This window comes from Gastrolobium bilobum, unplaced genomic scaffold (genome assembly GCF_033153095.1).
Source record: "Gastrolobium bilobum isolate Gb01-03AN ecotype WA unplaced genomic scaffold, APGP_CSIRO_Gbil_v1 utg1991, whole genome shotgun sequence".
Taxonomy (NCBI): domain Eukaryota; kingdom Viridiplantae; phylum Streptophyta; class Magnoliopsida; order Fabales; family Fabaceae; genus Gastrolobium; species Gastrolobium bilobum.
In genome coordinates this window covers 104,344-118,568 of record NW_026898956.1, presented here as the reverse complement: position 1 = coordinate 118,568, position 14,225 = coordinate 104,344, and the positions used below count along the sequence as shown (strand labels likewise).

At 33.3% G+C, this 14,225-nt stretch overlaps 1 protein-coding gene across 1 annotated transcript; it reads right to left on the bottom strand.

Moving 5' to 3' along the window:
• Window positions 1-1,341: 1,341 nt before the first annotated feature.
• LOC133285778 (protein PSK SIMULATOR 1-like) lies at window positions 1,342-3,220 on the bottom strand. Its single transcript, XM_061483059.1, has 2 exons — window positions 2,085-3,220; window positions 1,342-2,036 (listed from the first exon to the last, which is right to left on the bottom strand). The coding sequence occupies exons 1-2, from the start codon at window positions 2,942-2,944 to the stop codon at window positions 1,502-1,504; spliced, it is 1,395 nt and encodes a 464-aa protein (XP_061339043.1). The 5' UTR covers window positions 2,945-3,220; the 3' UTR covers window positions 1,342-1,501.
• Window positions 3,221-14,225: the final 11,005 nt, after the last annotated feature.

Genomic DNA, 14,225 nt, shown 5'->3' with positions numbered 1-14,225 from the left:
TCACACAAGAGCCTTTTGGTTTAAAATATGGATATTGCACAAACAATTTTTTTGATTTACCCTGTCTTTACTTAATTTCATTCTAAAGTGTTAGGCGATAAGCATCAAACTCGTGACTACTTGGTCACTACAATTTTAATACCATGGAAAATACTATTTCAAAATACTGGATGAGACTATATTAATAATATTATCTTTCTCTAACACTTTTTATATATTTGTATGTACAAATTACGTTAATAAAGAAATACAAACAGTTGCTTGGTCGATTATCTTCCGTAGAGCCCTTGAGTAATAAATATTGAAAAAGGTCGTGACATTTACTAGAAACTTGGAATAATTGAACCTGTTATTATTTTCAAATCTTTAATCAGGATGTATCACTAAAAAGAAGAAGATGACAAAAAAGCGAAAAACAACCAATTTTAATATTATAATTATGTATTACTGGTAATACATAGTTATAAAAAGTAATTGTAGATAATCTATCTAAAGTGACTATAAAAATATTTATCTCTCTTTCTCTCTATATATATATATACATGAAAACATTAAATGTGAAAAATCATAACCATACAAAAGATGAAAGCATTAAATGTGGAAAATCATAACCATACACATATAATTGTTGTACATAAAGCGATTGTAGAAATAATTTTACCTATATATATATAAGAAAAATATTTTTTAAGCAGCTTGTGATATATTATCACCGTCCACATGAAAATTATGTCGTTTTATTTATTTATTTTCTTATATTAATTGATTCACTCTTAAATAATTATGATTATCTTTACTCTCTCTTCCTTTATCACAATATTAACTGAATAGATAAAAAAAATTCAAATAACTTGGAAAACGATAAGCCATAGCCCATATGTATATACAAACGCCTCTATATACCCCTCCTGTTAGAGCGTGGGAACAAGTCAACAAGAGCGGAAAAATGTCCCCTCTCAGTTCCACCATGCAATGTTAAGTTGCTATGTATCCTAATCCGAACGCAAGTGTATCAAATGATAGCAGGGCCCATTCTGGTTAGTTTATTTATATGAAGTTAATGCAATCAAGATATGGAAGGATTAATGAGTATAGTTAGTAGTTTAATGCTTATCACATGAACCACACAGAATTGTCTCTGGAACAAGTGGTGCAGCCACAAACAATTCCAACACCATTAAATTCCAGCAATATAAATATCAATAACACAGATTATGGTCAAATTATAATTGAACACGAGGAATATTTTCTCATGATTGTGGAAGTATGAATCATTAAAGCCAATACATTTCTTGGAGACTTCACTAAAAAAATCATATCTCATTTACAAACATCGATATTCCATTTACTGATTTACAGATCTGGGTTAGAAGCAAAACAAACCCATAAGGCTCTGAACTTAGTTCAATTTATCTATAATCAACCACCATAAAATTTCAAGAGACAAAATTAGAACCCCTATTATGGAAGAAGGGAATAAAAGAAAAAGAAACCCATGACATTAAGTGGGTTTCTGCAAATTTAAGGACCCATTGAAATTGGAGCATTGAAACAATGCCTTAGCAGTCATTTCCCTCTCAAACCTCCAAATATAGTTTAATCCCACAAGCAACTCAGTTATAGCAGCCTCTGTCTTCTCCTTGTTTGCAAAGAACAAAGTCTGCAATAGCAGCACATTGGTCTTGGGCACCAAATTTTGGTGCTCAAAACTTCTTTCACTCTGCCACTTGATCATGTTATGTGCCAAGGGTGACAACCACCCCAGTATCCTCCCCAATGCGTCCCTCCATTCACCAGCAAGAACAGGATCACTTGCACAAAACCCAACTCCTTTCAACCTAACCCTCAAAGCTGACCTTATGCTAATTGGTAACATAGCATACAAATCATCCCTTGCATCCACACCAACCAAATGTGGTGACTTAATCATTTTCTCCATCACTATGATCAAGTTGGCATAGTGCAAAGCCAAAGCCGCAGCACCCAAAGTACTGGGAGGTGGCTTCAAAAGCTTGGAGTTGGACTCAAAAAACCCACTTCCCAAACCTCCTTCCTTCTCTTCAAGTTTAGAACTTTCCAATGACCCAGAAACGAATTCATGACAAGAAGTAGGGTTTTGATCAGAGGGATAAACAGTGGCCGAAGTTGACAAACTACGAGACAAACAAGGCACACAATGACCAATTCCAAAGACAACCTTAATCCTTGCCAAAACACTGAAACTAAACCTCACAAGCAATATAACAACACTATCAAAACTTCTGCTCCACAAAGATCTATCTTTTAGATCCTTCACCTCTTGTTTCTGCCAAAAAATCTTCTGCTGAAGTTCATAGATTTTCTGCTCTTTCCCAACCAAAGAACCTTCATTGTTTTCACTCCCAACATTGCTATGATTCAAAGCTTTCCTCAGCCCACTTTCCAAAACCGAAAGCTCTTCCATTTCGCGGTACAAAGTTGCCGTGACCGTCACGTAACGCTCCATTTTCTTGAGCTTCGCTTCGGTTTCCTTCGGGCCCGAGAGGGCCCACCCGTGTGGGTCGCGGCCCGAATCGGCGAACTCGAGGAAAACCCAGTGGAAGGACTGGAGGGTCGGGTCATCGCACCGGTGGCTGAGTCGGGTGACCGAGTTGGCGAGGAGTCGGAGGCTCTCGGCGAACTCGGCGCAGGCGAGTCCGAGTAGGAAGGACTCGTCGTTGGAGATGATCTTCCGAACGCCCTCGAGCGTGACGGCGTCGTTTCGGATGCGGATGATAGTGGCGTCGGAGAGGGACTGCCACAGGTGGAGGAGCTTCGACATGACTCCGGCGATCTCGAAGGCCAATACGCCGACGTTTTGTTTGGACTTGAAGGAAGGTTTCTTCTTCAGAAGCTTCGGCGGAACCGAGTCGAAGCTGTTTGATATGGCGGTTTTGACTTTGAATAGGAGGGTTTCGAGGGCCATGGCTGATTTTGAGCTTCTCGGCCCTGTTTGCTGAAATGGGTCGTCGTTGTTTTTTGATGGGTCGATGGGTTTTGATAGGTTTGAGCTAGAGCAAAGTGAAGGGCACCATGTGTATGAGAAAATGTATATGAGAGAGAAAGAGAGATAGAAATAAATAATTGAAGTGTGGGGAGGTTTAGGGGCAGTGAGATAAGGATAAAAGAGAAGGGGATTGAAAATGCTGGAAGAGGCTCGTGGGGTGTTTGATGAAGAGTGATACCAGAATGTGTTTATTAAGAAATAACCAGAGAGAGAGAGAGAGAGAGGTGCAAGAGGTGAGTGAGTGAGTTTAAAGTATTTAAAACCACATGCAGTGACAGGGCGTGGTAGATTGTGGCATGAAAGGGGTGGTGTTGGGTTGGGTCAGTTTCTTACTTACTGGTTTAAGGTTCAGTCGCTATAAAAGCGCGTAGAAGCTTCACTCATGATTATGAAGGTGGAAGCTCGTTGCTTTTTCTTTGCGTTAAGGTGGGGGGTTATGTGAATTTGTTTGCTTTTTCTTTGTGTTAAGTTGGGGGTTGGGATTTTGTGCTTTGTTTTTTACTTCATTGTTTTTAGTTTAGTTAAACTGTTGTTGTTGTTGTTGTATTATTGATATCTTAGTCGGTAAAGAAAACTTTTTCTGCTATGTTTGGATGCAAAGAAACACTTTTATTTAAATGTGCTGTTATATTCTATGTCTATGAGGAATATTGAGGGCCATGTCATTATTGGCTACTCCTTTTTTTAAAGTTCATAAAGTAATTGATTTTGTTCTTACTGATTTGTTTGTGAGATTAACAGCAATAATATCTCGAATTTCGATTCTCTCTTACTTCTAACATGTTACAGACATAGCCAATTAAAATAAGGAATTGAAATTGAAACTTGAGAGTGTAGTGATAATAACAGTAAAATGGTAAGTCTAGCTAGTGGCTAAATAAAAGTCAGTCTTCATTGGTCCAAAGATCCTTCATCAATTCCATTGACTGGTATTTCTTGAATCTTTATAATTTGAGGTCCAAGGTCCACTTTATTATAGCAAATTCCATTGTTTGAGATTGTTTGATCATCATTGAGAATAAAGCACTAAAAAAGGTTGAGATCCAATGGTCTCTGTTGATAATTTTGATGGCATTGGAATATTTAGTAATAAGTGTAAAACACGGGAAATCCTACATGAAAAATTATTATAGCTCCAAACATAGCATAATAACTTATGTTTTTATAATTATTCCACATTAGAATGAACATAGAATATTCCTATATATATAGCTAGCATGCATGTGCCTATAGTACTATATATGAATTCTACCTGGCTAATTACGAGAGTTTTATGAATGCTACAAAAAGATTGGCAACACCTTAATTACTATGCATTCTGTTGTTAATTGTTCAATTTCCAGTAATATTTTCTTTGGATATGTCAAAACAACGCATACAACCAAAAAGAAAAATCTTACAATTTTTGGAGGATCCTATTTTTTTTTCCTATCCTTCTTTTGATTTATATACCAGGATTTAAATCTAGATTTTCCTATGTATCCAACGAGGGAGGATATTCTTATTACCAAAATTTTTCACTACCAACTATATCTAATTACCATTGATCAAAGAGAGAGAGATACTAGTTGGTAGAAAAAAAAGTATCCAATATACTTACTTGGCATTGAAGGTTTAACATATAAAGCTTATGTTGAAATGATATTCTTTGGAATACTATTTTGTATGTATCAAATAATTATATATGTCCCAACCAAGTAATGTCAATTGCTAGAAACAGAAAGCAGTGTTTGTGTGTTTTATGTCAATAATGGATCAAGTTTGACTTGCAATAGTTATGAGAAGACCAGGGATGTGGAGGAAGGTGGAAAAAAACATAAAGATAGCGGCGTGTGCCTAAAAGAACGATATATTCAGAAAATATAGAATTGATATATATAGTACATATTTTTTGTGGTAGAAATATATGCATTCCCCTTTCACCGAAATTATTAAGGTGCTCCTCAGTCACATATGCCTCAGTGGGAAGAGTGTATTGGTCGGATTTGATAGATTGGGGGTCATCAAATGCTCCAGAGGCTTTTCTACATAGAGTAACTTTGTGTGTGTGTGTGTGTAAGTAGAGTAACTTTTATTATATAGTTTGGGAGAGTGTTTGGTTAGATGTGTTAAAAAACCAATCAATTTAATTAAAATAAAACAAATTTTTTTATTAAAATGAAAAAATAAAAAATAAATAAACTGAATCGGTTTTTAATTTATATTTGAAAACTTTTGTGAATTGAAATTTTATATATTTAAATAGTATTTCATCTAAATTTTTATATTATACATATTTATTCAAGGAATTTTTTTAGTACATATTTAAGGACTTTTTAAATTATAAGTAAAACTACTTAATTTTTCTTGCATTCAAACCTTTATTATAAAATTGGTAATTAACTTAAAATTATAATTATAATTAAATCTGTGTTTTGATGAATGTGAATGAACTTTTATTTAATATATTTTTAACAACTAATTTAGACTTATAATTAATATATTTTGGTGAAATTAGATTCTTATATTTTGATAAACTTAATTATATATTAAAATAATTAAAAATAAAAAATTTAATCGAATCTAAATCAATTTAGATTAAATTGGATTTGCATTTTTAACTTAATCAATAAGATGATCCTGTAGAAAAATTTACTTTAACTAAACCCATTAGTTTGTGATAAATGGTATCAATTGTTCAATATACAAACACCCTTAATCTTTTGATAATTAACTTATATTTTCTAAAGAATGGAGTGAAGCGGGAGAAGAACGAAATCGTATATATATATATATATATATATATATATATATATATATATGGGAAATATTAGTCTCTTTTTACATAAGATTACTTATCTCCTACTCTCTCACTTCGATTTCCGCACCTCACCTTTTTCTTTTTCTTTTCTTTTTTCTTGTAATGGTGGGACCCACTCATTTTCTCTCTACAACATAAGATATCTATCTTATGTTGAAGGAGAATAATAAAACCCTATATATATATATATATATATATGGAGAAGGATTCGTTTACAAATTTTTTCTATAAATTTTTGTAAATTACACTATGTACTCTCCGGGAGAATATAATGTAATTTGTAAACAAAAAGTTTGTAAATATAACTCTCCTTATATATATATGGAAAATATAAGAATCATGTTACACGAATGACACTGTTCATTCCTGCAACAAGGATCCGGTTTCGTACGCTGATTATTTTTTTAAGTGTGGGATCCACATTTGATTTGTGTGTGCAGGTAAATCGCTCTTGTCATGTGACATGACAAAAGCGAATCCTATATATATATATGCATGCAAAATCAAATATATTCCAAAGGTTTTTATTTTATTTTAGAGTAAATACTCTTTTGGGTCCCTAACAAAAAACACGGTCCTCACTTTAGTCCCTTACAAAAATAAATTAGTCCCTAACAAATTTAAAGTGGACCCATTTTAGTCTTTTTGAGGGACTAATATGGGTCTTTTTGAATTTGTGAAAGATCACGATTTCAACTAAATGGTCCACTTTGAATTTGTTAGTGACTAATTGACTAATTTATTTTTGTAAGAGACTAAAGTGGGGACCATATTTTTTGTTAGGGATCCAAAATGATATTTACTCTTTATTTTATTTTTAAATTTTCCCTGACCTTTGCCTTACCTTTAGCCAACCAACGGAAGGGCAGTGAAGGATGTCTTTGTTGCGTTGTCGGAAAATGAATAAGCAGCCATGAGCCCATCCTACATCGATATTGGTGCCTTTAAACAGAGCAAACTCATGCATTCCTTCACCCATGCTCATGCTCTCACTTATGGTCCTAGAATGACAGGCTGCTACTTCTATTATTATATCCAATTCATTCACCCTTGCACTGTTGCACATAAGAAAAAAAAAATTGTAACACAAAATGTAAAAGTAAAAGAACCTATAGAGTATTGGAATACCCAACTTTTGGAGACAAGTGGTTTGTGTTCACCTTAGATTTATTTTCCTCACCGCGTTATCCTGAATTTCCCTCAATTCAATGTGCATCCAATTTGTTCATTTGCTTGAAACCAAGGTAGAGAGAGATAGAGGCAAATAGTAATGCATACAATTCTTGTGTGTAATTTGAAGGAACAATAAAATTAACTTTGCTAAATCCCAGAGAAATAGAGCTATAACTTTGGGGAAAGAAACCTCCCATTTTTCTTGCATCCTTTGATGCAAGCTGGAATGTGACCCATGCCATGTGACAAATGGATAATTGAGCCAATCCGGTTCTATATATTGATTTATTGTCTCCTAGATAAATCTTAGTCAATAAGTAACATAATCAGAAAACGGAGGATTAAAGTTTGATATAGTGTTTGAGAGACAAAGAACAAGGATTTTAATTACTTTGTCTTTTTGTATATATGTATGCAGCGAACCAGCATCTCATTTGCACAATCTAGGAAGATATTAGATTCTCTGCCGGTTATGCCAAGTACCCCAAGTACATCTTTACCATATTAATTTATGACAAACATTGTGAAAAACATATAATTAATGGCCCATTATCAAAAAGGAAGCAAAAGAAATCTGCTCAAATCCATATACAATATATATAGTAATGTACAATTGAGGAAGGTTCTGTGGGAATCTTCCCAATTTGAGGACTAAAAAATCAGAGTCTTAATCACTTGTATATTTGGTTAAATAAAAAGGAAAATTTTTAGCCATCTCGGAAATGAGTACATTTACCTGCAAGTCCTGCTAGCTAGATAATTTTTTTTTTTTAAACAAATTATATACCTTTTACGCTTTGCTACTGTAATTTGCATAATATAAAACATATATAGGGATATGAACCTAAATGAATGAATAATGATATTAGTGCAAATATTCTTTAAAGAGTAATACAAACTTCCAATTATATAGAAATAAATGTTTCACCATCCATTTTGATATTGAAATGACATTAGCAATTAGTAGAGGTTTCCTTTCCTTGTTTTCATTATGTTTGTCTTTTATGCTTTGCAATTAACCACATAACAAACAAAGGTTGAAAAGGGGAGGGGGCGAATGTGCTGAGGTACATATTCATAATCACACAAAAGGGTGAATGTACGTTGAACCATGCGACCATCCTAATATGATTCCATGCGTGGGGCAATATAGAAAGCATGCATGCTGGCTTGCTTGCTTGCACGCTAGCTGCCACGAATACCACCAATTAACTCAAACAAAAAATGATGGGGCAAAGTGCCTTTTTTTGGGCCGGGGGTGGTCAAAGCTAGCTACTATGAGCTCATGACAACTCTATATATGCAATGCAAAGCATGTACATCTATAATGACCAAGAACTATGAAGTTTGCTATCATACTTTGTAAGTGGGTGATGATGCATGATGTCACTTTAGTTCCTAAGAACATAGCCTCTCTTCATTAATTGCTCTAATTTTCCAGAAGTTAAAGAGAGTAATACATGGATGTAGAAGTGGGTGAGAGGAACAAGGATTAGGGAAAGTCACACGCAATCAAAAGCTCATATCAGTGTGAAAGTTGTGGAAACATAACAATTAATTTGGGGCATGAGGTGGACTTTCCATGGATGGATATAAAGTCCTAGCTAGGACATGTTTTTAAGCATTTCTTCCACACTTTCGGCTCTAGGAAATCTCATTGATGAGTGTCTCTTCCATGCCACATATCAAAATTTGTTTATTAATTAACCACTATCATTATATACTTAGTTGGGGGCTATATACATAATTGATTATTACTAAAATTTTGAGGTGGGATTATTTTATAAAAATTATTTTTTATGGGCCAATAATCTTGCACAATTAGCAAATTGTATAATACTTTTTGAGTCCCGCGCATTGGTTGGAAATTATTCCCTTGCAGATTTATTTTATATACTATTTGCATATGATGTCCTGATAATTATATTGATTAATTAAGCAAATCAAGTTTGTTATTATAAACCAATAACATTGAAGAATTTAAAAGAATTTTATACTCATATATTGAAATTGACATATGCAACTCTATTGTTTCTACCCTTAATTAATGAGGCGCTTTTATGCGTCATTCTAAAAAGAGAAATATAAAATACTATCCTGCATAAAAAGAATATATATATATATATATATATATATATATATATATATATATATAATATAAAAGAATTTAAATTTAGTTTTATAAAACTAAACTGCGTCATTCTTTTAAAGAAAAATATACTAGTAAAACTTTGCAATGTAATACTCATTCTTTTTTCTGTGAAATTAACTAAAGAAAGGCTAATGATAGTTCCGTTATTTTTTTATGGATTTGAATCGAAAAGGAAATAGAGCTAAAACTGTGAGATACAAAAATGAAAAGGAAAAAATGATAGGAAGAAAGAAAAGTTATCAAGCTGATATATTGTTGGTCAAATAAAAACCTACCAGTAATTGAAGTAAAAATGGAATCCACTGGTCACGATGGTTTTGGACAGGACCCCATTACCCCATATGATAAAAGCATTTCAGAGTCATTTTGAAGAAATGAAAGGCTCTCTTTTAATGTCAAACAAAACACTCATTTTGCCCTCTATTTGATGGAGACCTAAGTGTGGCTTACTATGAAGCCACTATAAGTGCTTTTGAAATTAAGGTTCTACATGACCAAAGAAGTAATGAAAACTGACTTGGCTTTTTAATTTATATATATATGGGTATATATTTACTTTGGGTGTTAAATATGGATGATGCATTGGCCATGTTGAGAAGCCAGGGAAATACAATTTATGAATTAATTATGTCCTCTCATTCATCACAATTCAAGGAGTTATGTTCCACTTTGTGTAGACATTCCTTTAATAAAATGGTCCCCAAACCTAAAATAAAGGTCAATGAGCAAATTCTGAAGAATGAAGAAACATGGCAAATGATCTAGCTCACTCTCTCTCTCTCACACACACTAATATGCACGTGTGTCGCCATCATTGTATCGTGTGTACGTGGTAGACCAAATTATTCAACCTCGCAGCCACGTGCATGAACCGGAAGACACGCGGGACAATGCCAATTAGCTTAGCCATTTGAAGATGCATTTTTATTTGTTTATATTTAAAGAGTTGGGTTTAGGGTTAAGGTGTCCTCTTATTGCTTGGCTTGAGTGATAACAAGGAACAAAAGTCCATACGTGTGGGCCGACAGGCCCAGCCCTATAATCATTATATATTGGAAACATAATTTTTGAGTAATAATAGACTAAATTAATAAATTGAGGTTAATATATTTGTTAAAATATGTTATTGGAAAGTGTTTTTGAATTCAATTTGTATGAAAGTGAGGTTTTAAGAAACTGGGTATCTGTGATTTGATTTTGGGGGTGGGGGGGGGGGGGGGGGGGGGGGGTGATATTGATTGGGGCTTCTCTTGGGTGGAGGCCCATATTATTCATGGGAACAAGGATGAAAACTCAAATGTACAAGGCTTCTCTTTTTATGCTTGTTATTAATTCTCAGAGTATAACTCAAAACCATGATTTCATTCCAAACTTCAATCTATATTCATTGAAAAAAATTCCTATTGGAAAGATGAAAATTTTCATTTAAGAAATGAAAATGGTAATTTCTTACAATTAAAAGAGTAAAGTAACGGGATCCAATTTAATCCTTTATAAAAAAAAAGCAAAATTCATATACCCTTGTGGTTTACTCTTTTATTACTTACATCCTTATGCGCTATTTTTTTTATCAATTATCCCCTTGTGATTTATTCATCCAAGTCCTTCTTAACACCGTTAGTAATTAAATTAATTTGTCTATTTTACTTGTATAAAAAATTACGAATTAATATAATATAAAGATTTGGGGCACCAGCAACTATTTAGCTTCATTACAAAGACACAAAAAAAATCATGTGTTGTACCTAATGGTGAAAGTGAGCTGGGTCGAGTCGAGTTTTGTTCCGAAAAGTTTAAGGCTATGCCAAAAAATTTCAATTTAACCTGGCCCAAGAGCATAGTACGAGTCTAACTGTTAGCCTGGCCTGACCCATTTATAAAAAACAAATGGTCTGCCTTGGTATGGCCTGTTAGCCTTTTAATTTTTAACTTCCAAGCAGAACATGAAGCAACTTCACAAAATACTCAAATTCTATTGTTAAAACAAAAATCACAATTCTAACGCTCAAACAAAACCATGAATCACAATAATAATCTATCACAATATGCATTTAAGTCACTTTCAGAAGCAAAATGTTCAAACTAAATAACATATATTTCATCAGATCCAGTAAATCAAACCATTCTATGTAAATTAAAATAACTACATGAATCCAACAAATGCATCATGATGCTTATAGTAGCCAAAAACTTCTTATCATCTTCTCTACCCTGCAAATACAATTTCAAGATTACATAAGTTGATAAATAATTTGTAAAAGTTGAAAACAAAAAACAAGATTAAAGAATAGAAAGGAAAAAAAATTAAAAACAAAAAAATCTTTTTATATCTTTTGTTTTTCCTTCGAGCCATACTTATTACGTAGCCAATCTCCACCATATATTAAAGCTTGGATGGTATCTTTAGCCAAGCTAGAACGATAAGCATCAATAACTCTTCCTCCAGCACTAAATGTTGATTCTGATGCTACTGTAGAGATTGACACAGATCTTATGTCACTCCTAAAGGTAGTATTGGTGGGGGATCGAACTTAGGTCCTTCCACCACCTACTCAGCTCACATGCATCAACTGAACTATCACCATTTGGTACTACTATGAATAATATTATTTTACGTAATTTAAAATAAATAATATAATATAAGCCTACCTGTAAGTTTATAGGTCCAATATTGTAAAAAAAGTCTATAACCTGCTTTCTAAATAGTCTTTTTTAAAAGTCTGAGCATGTTCTATTTGACTATATATAATAGGCACCGAAACTGACCTGATATAGGTTAGGCTATAAGCCCTTGTACGCGAGTCCGACCCACTTACATCCCTAATTGTGCCACTTTTAATGAGATCTGTTCTAAGCCACGTTGGTGCAAGTTTCTGCTATGGCACAACATCATTGAAAGGGTTAGTGAGAACAAAAGGGCAGTTTTAGGTACCCATTTCACAGAAGTCTCCGATCCCTTCACAGCTTATAGCAGGTAAGATTCAGTTTGTGAAACTTACCTTTTTGGTTAATTGTATCATTCTGCCTTCTGTTTCTATACCCTTAATTTCTGCTATGTTACTAGCGAAATTACATAACATGTTTATTAGTTTAAAATTGTGCTCTATTAAGCCACTGATTAGAAAAAGAATCTGATTTGGGGGGGGGGGGGAATTTCCTAGTCATATAACTTATAATTCTGATATAAGATACTTTCTAAATGTTATTGTCCTCTTACTTGTTCAAGAAACCTTGTTTTTCAAGTCTTAACATACGACGTTAGGCAATAATGCTTGCTGAACCATTCTTGGACTTGCTAGATTCATCTAATCGTTAAGTAAAAAAATTGATTATTCAAAAGAAAAAAAAATGGCCTAGGGAGTGGTGGTTGGATAATGTTTGGAAAGGTGGAGTTCTGCAGAAAAATCTAGAGAAAAAAACTATTGGAAAACATGAAATGAAAAGGATCATGCTTTCTGTAGTTTGTCTTTAACACAGTATCAATGAAATGCAGGCCTAAATGATCCTCTATATCATTATCTATTTTTCAGTAATCATGGTTTTACATGCCTTAAAACAAATCCGGAGGGCACGAAGTTGCAATGCGGATGATCCATAATCCTGACCCTTCTAAAATATTGTAGGCAAGATAATCTTTAGATGCTTAGCCCAGCTAGGAATATACAAAACTGAAGTGCCTTGGGATAGTAATATTTATTGTAGTTGCTCCACTAAAGTCACTTTCTATTTAGTAAGGAAGCTATGAGAAGCGTATTGCTTCATTACTCTTTAAAAAGAAGGGTAAAATAGGCAAGTTAGCTTAATTATTAACAGTTGGATGGAAAAAACTACTGGAGGATGGAGGATGATTGATAAGAAAAATAGGAATGTGAGTGACAAAAGATCAAATGAGGAGAATTTATGAACTTTTCCCTACAAAAAAAATCAACTCATGGTCCGTTTGAAATTTAAAGAAGACCTATCTTAGTCTCTCTGAGAGACTAATATAAGTCTATTTTGAATTTTAGACACAATTTCGATTAACCGATTCTACTTTAAATTTTAGAGGGAACACAAATCAATTTTTTTTTTAAGAAATTTAATTGAGCCCCATAATTTGTATTGAGGACCCAAAAAGTTACTTTACTCTAAATTCATACTTGAAATGAGTTAACTGGTCCATTTTACTTTTCATTCTTTTTTATTAATAAAAGCATATAAATAAGTTACCTTGTTGATAGCTTGTGCGTTTAAAAATCTTTTAACAAAATTTATATCTAAGCATAGATCCAGTACTTTGATCTTTTATGAGCACGCTCTGTGATGGTAAAGTCGAAGAGAAAGAAGAGTTAACAAAAATCCAGATTGTTTTTTTTCCTTTGTTATTCTAAAAAACAAAAACAAAAAGAAAATCCAGATTATATATTTGAATTTCTTGAGTGCTTCATTCTACAATTTCACAGAACAGCCGTAGTTGTACTGGTCATTGTAGTAGCACATTTTATCTATTACAGCAGTTGTGTGGCTAATTTCTAATTCTTTAAAACTAGTCTAGACACAATTTTTTGGCTTATGAAATTACTTAGAGAGAATCAATTCAGCAAAATAATATAGTATAATTATAATAATAATAATAAATATCTATCCATTTTTTGTTCATTTCTTAAGCATGAACCTTTCATTTTAAGGAAAAAAAAGTAGATACAACAATAGACTTTTATATGAAAATATGAGAATAGGTGGAAAAAAACACACACATACACCCATAGAGAGAGTGATTAAGAGTGATAAGTTTAACTGTTTTTGGTTTGGTGTAATAGGGTTATGATCAAAAAGATGGTTTTGCGAGTTGCAATGCATCCTTAGATGCTTTTGCATAAAAGGGTTCGAATGAGAGCGATTCTGGTACATAGCTTGATCACCATCATTGATCTCTGGTGAAGGAGATACCATGGCAGAGCTTCTAAGGTCATGATTGCTAGCCTCCATGGAGAAGTGGAAGAAAATTGAAGAAACAGGAATAGAGACTGAGCAAGGTTTTAAGGATTTGAAAATTGAAATAAAGAGTGTTTGGAATTTAAACTCGGTGTATTATT

Coding starts and splice junctions, on each gene's coding strand:
- LOC133285778 (XM_061483059.1), bottom strand. CDS start 2,944: ATGGCCCTCGAAACCCTCCTATTCAAAGTCAAAACCGCCATATCAAAC. Junction 2,037..2,084: donor TGTCATGAATTCGTTTCTGG/GTCATTGGAAAG, acceptor AGGTTTGGGAAG/TGGGTTTTTTGAGTCCAACT.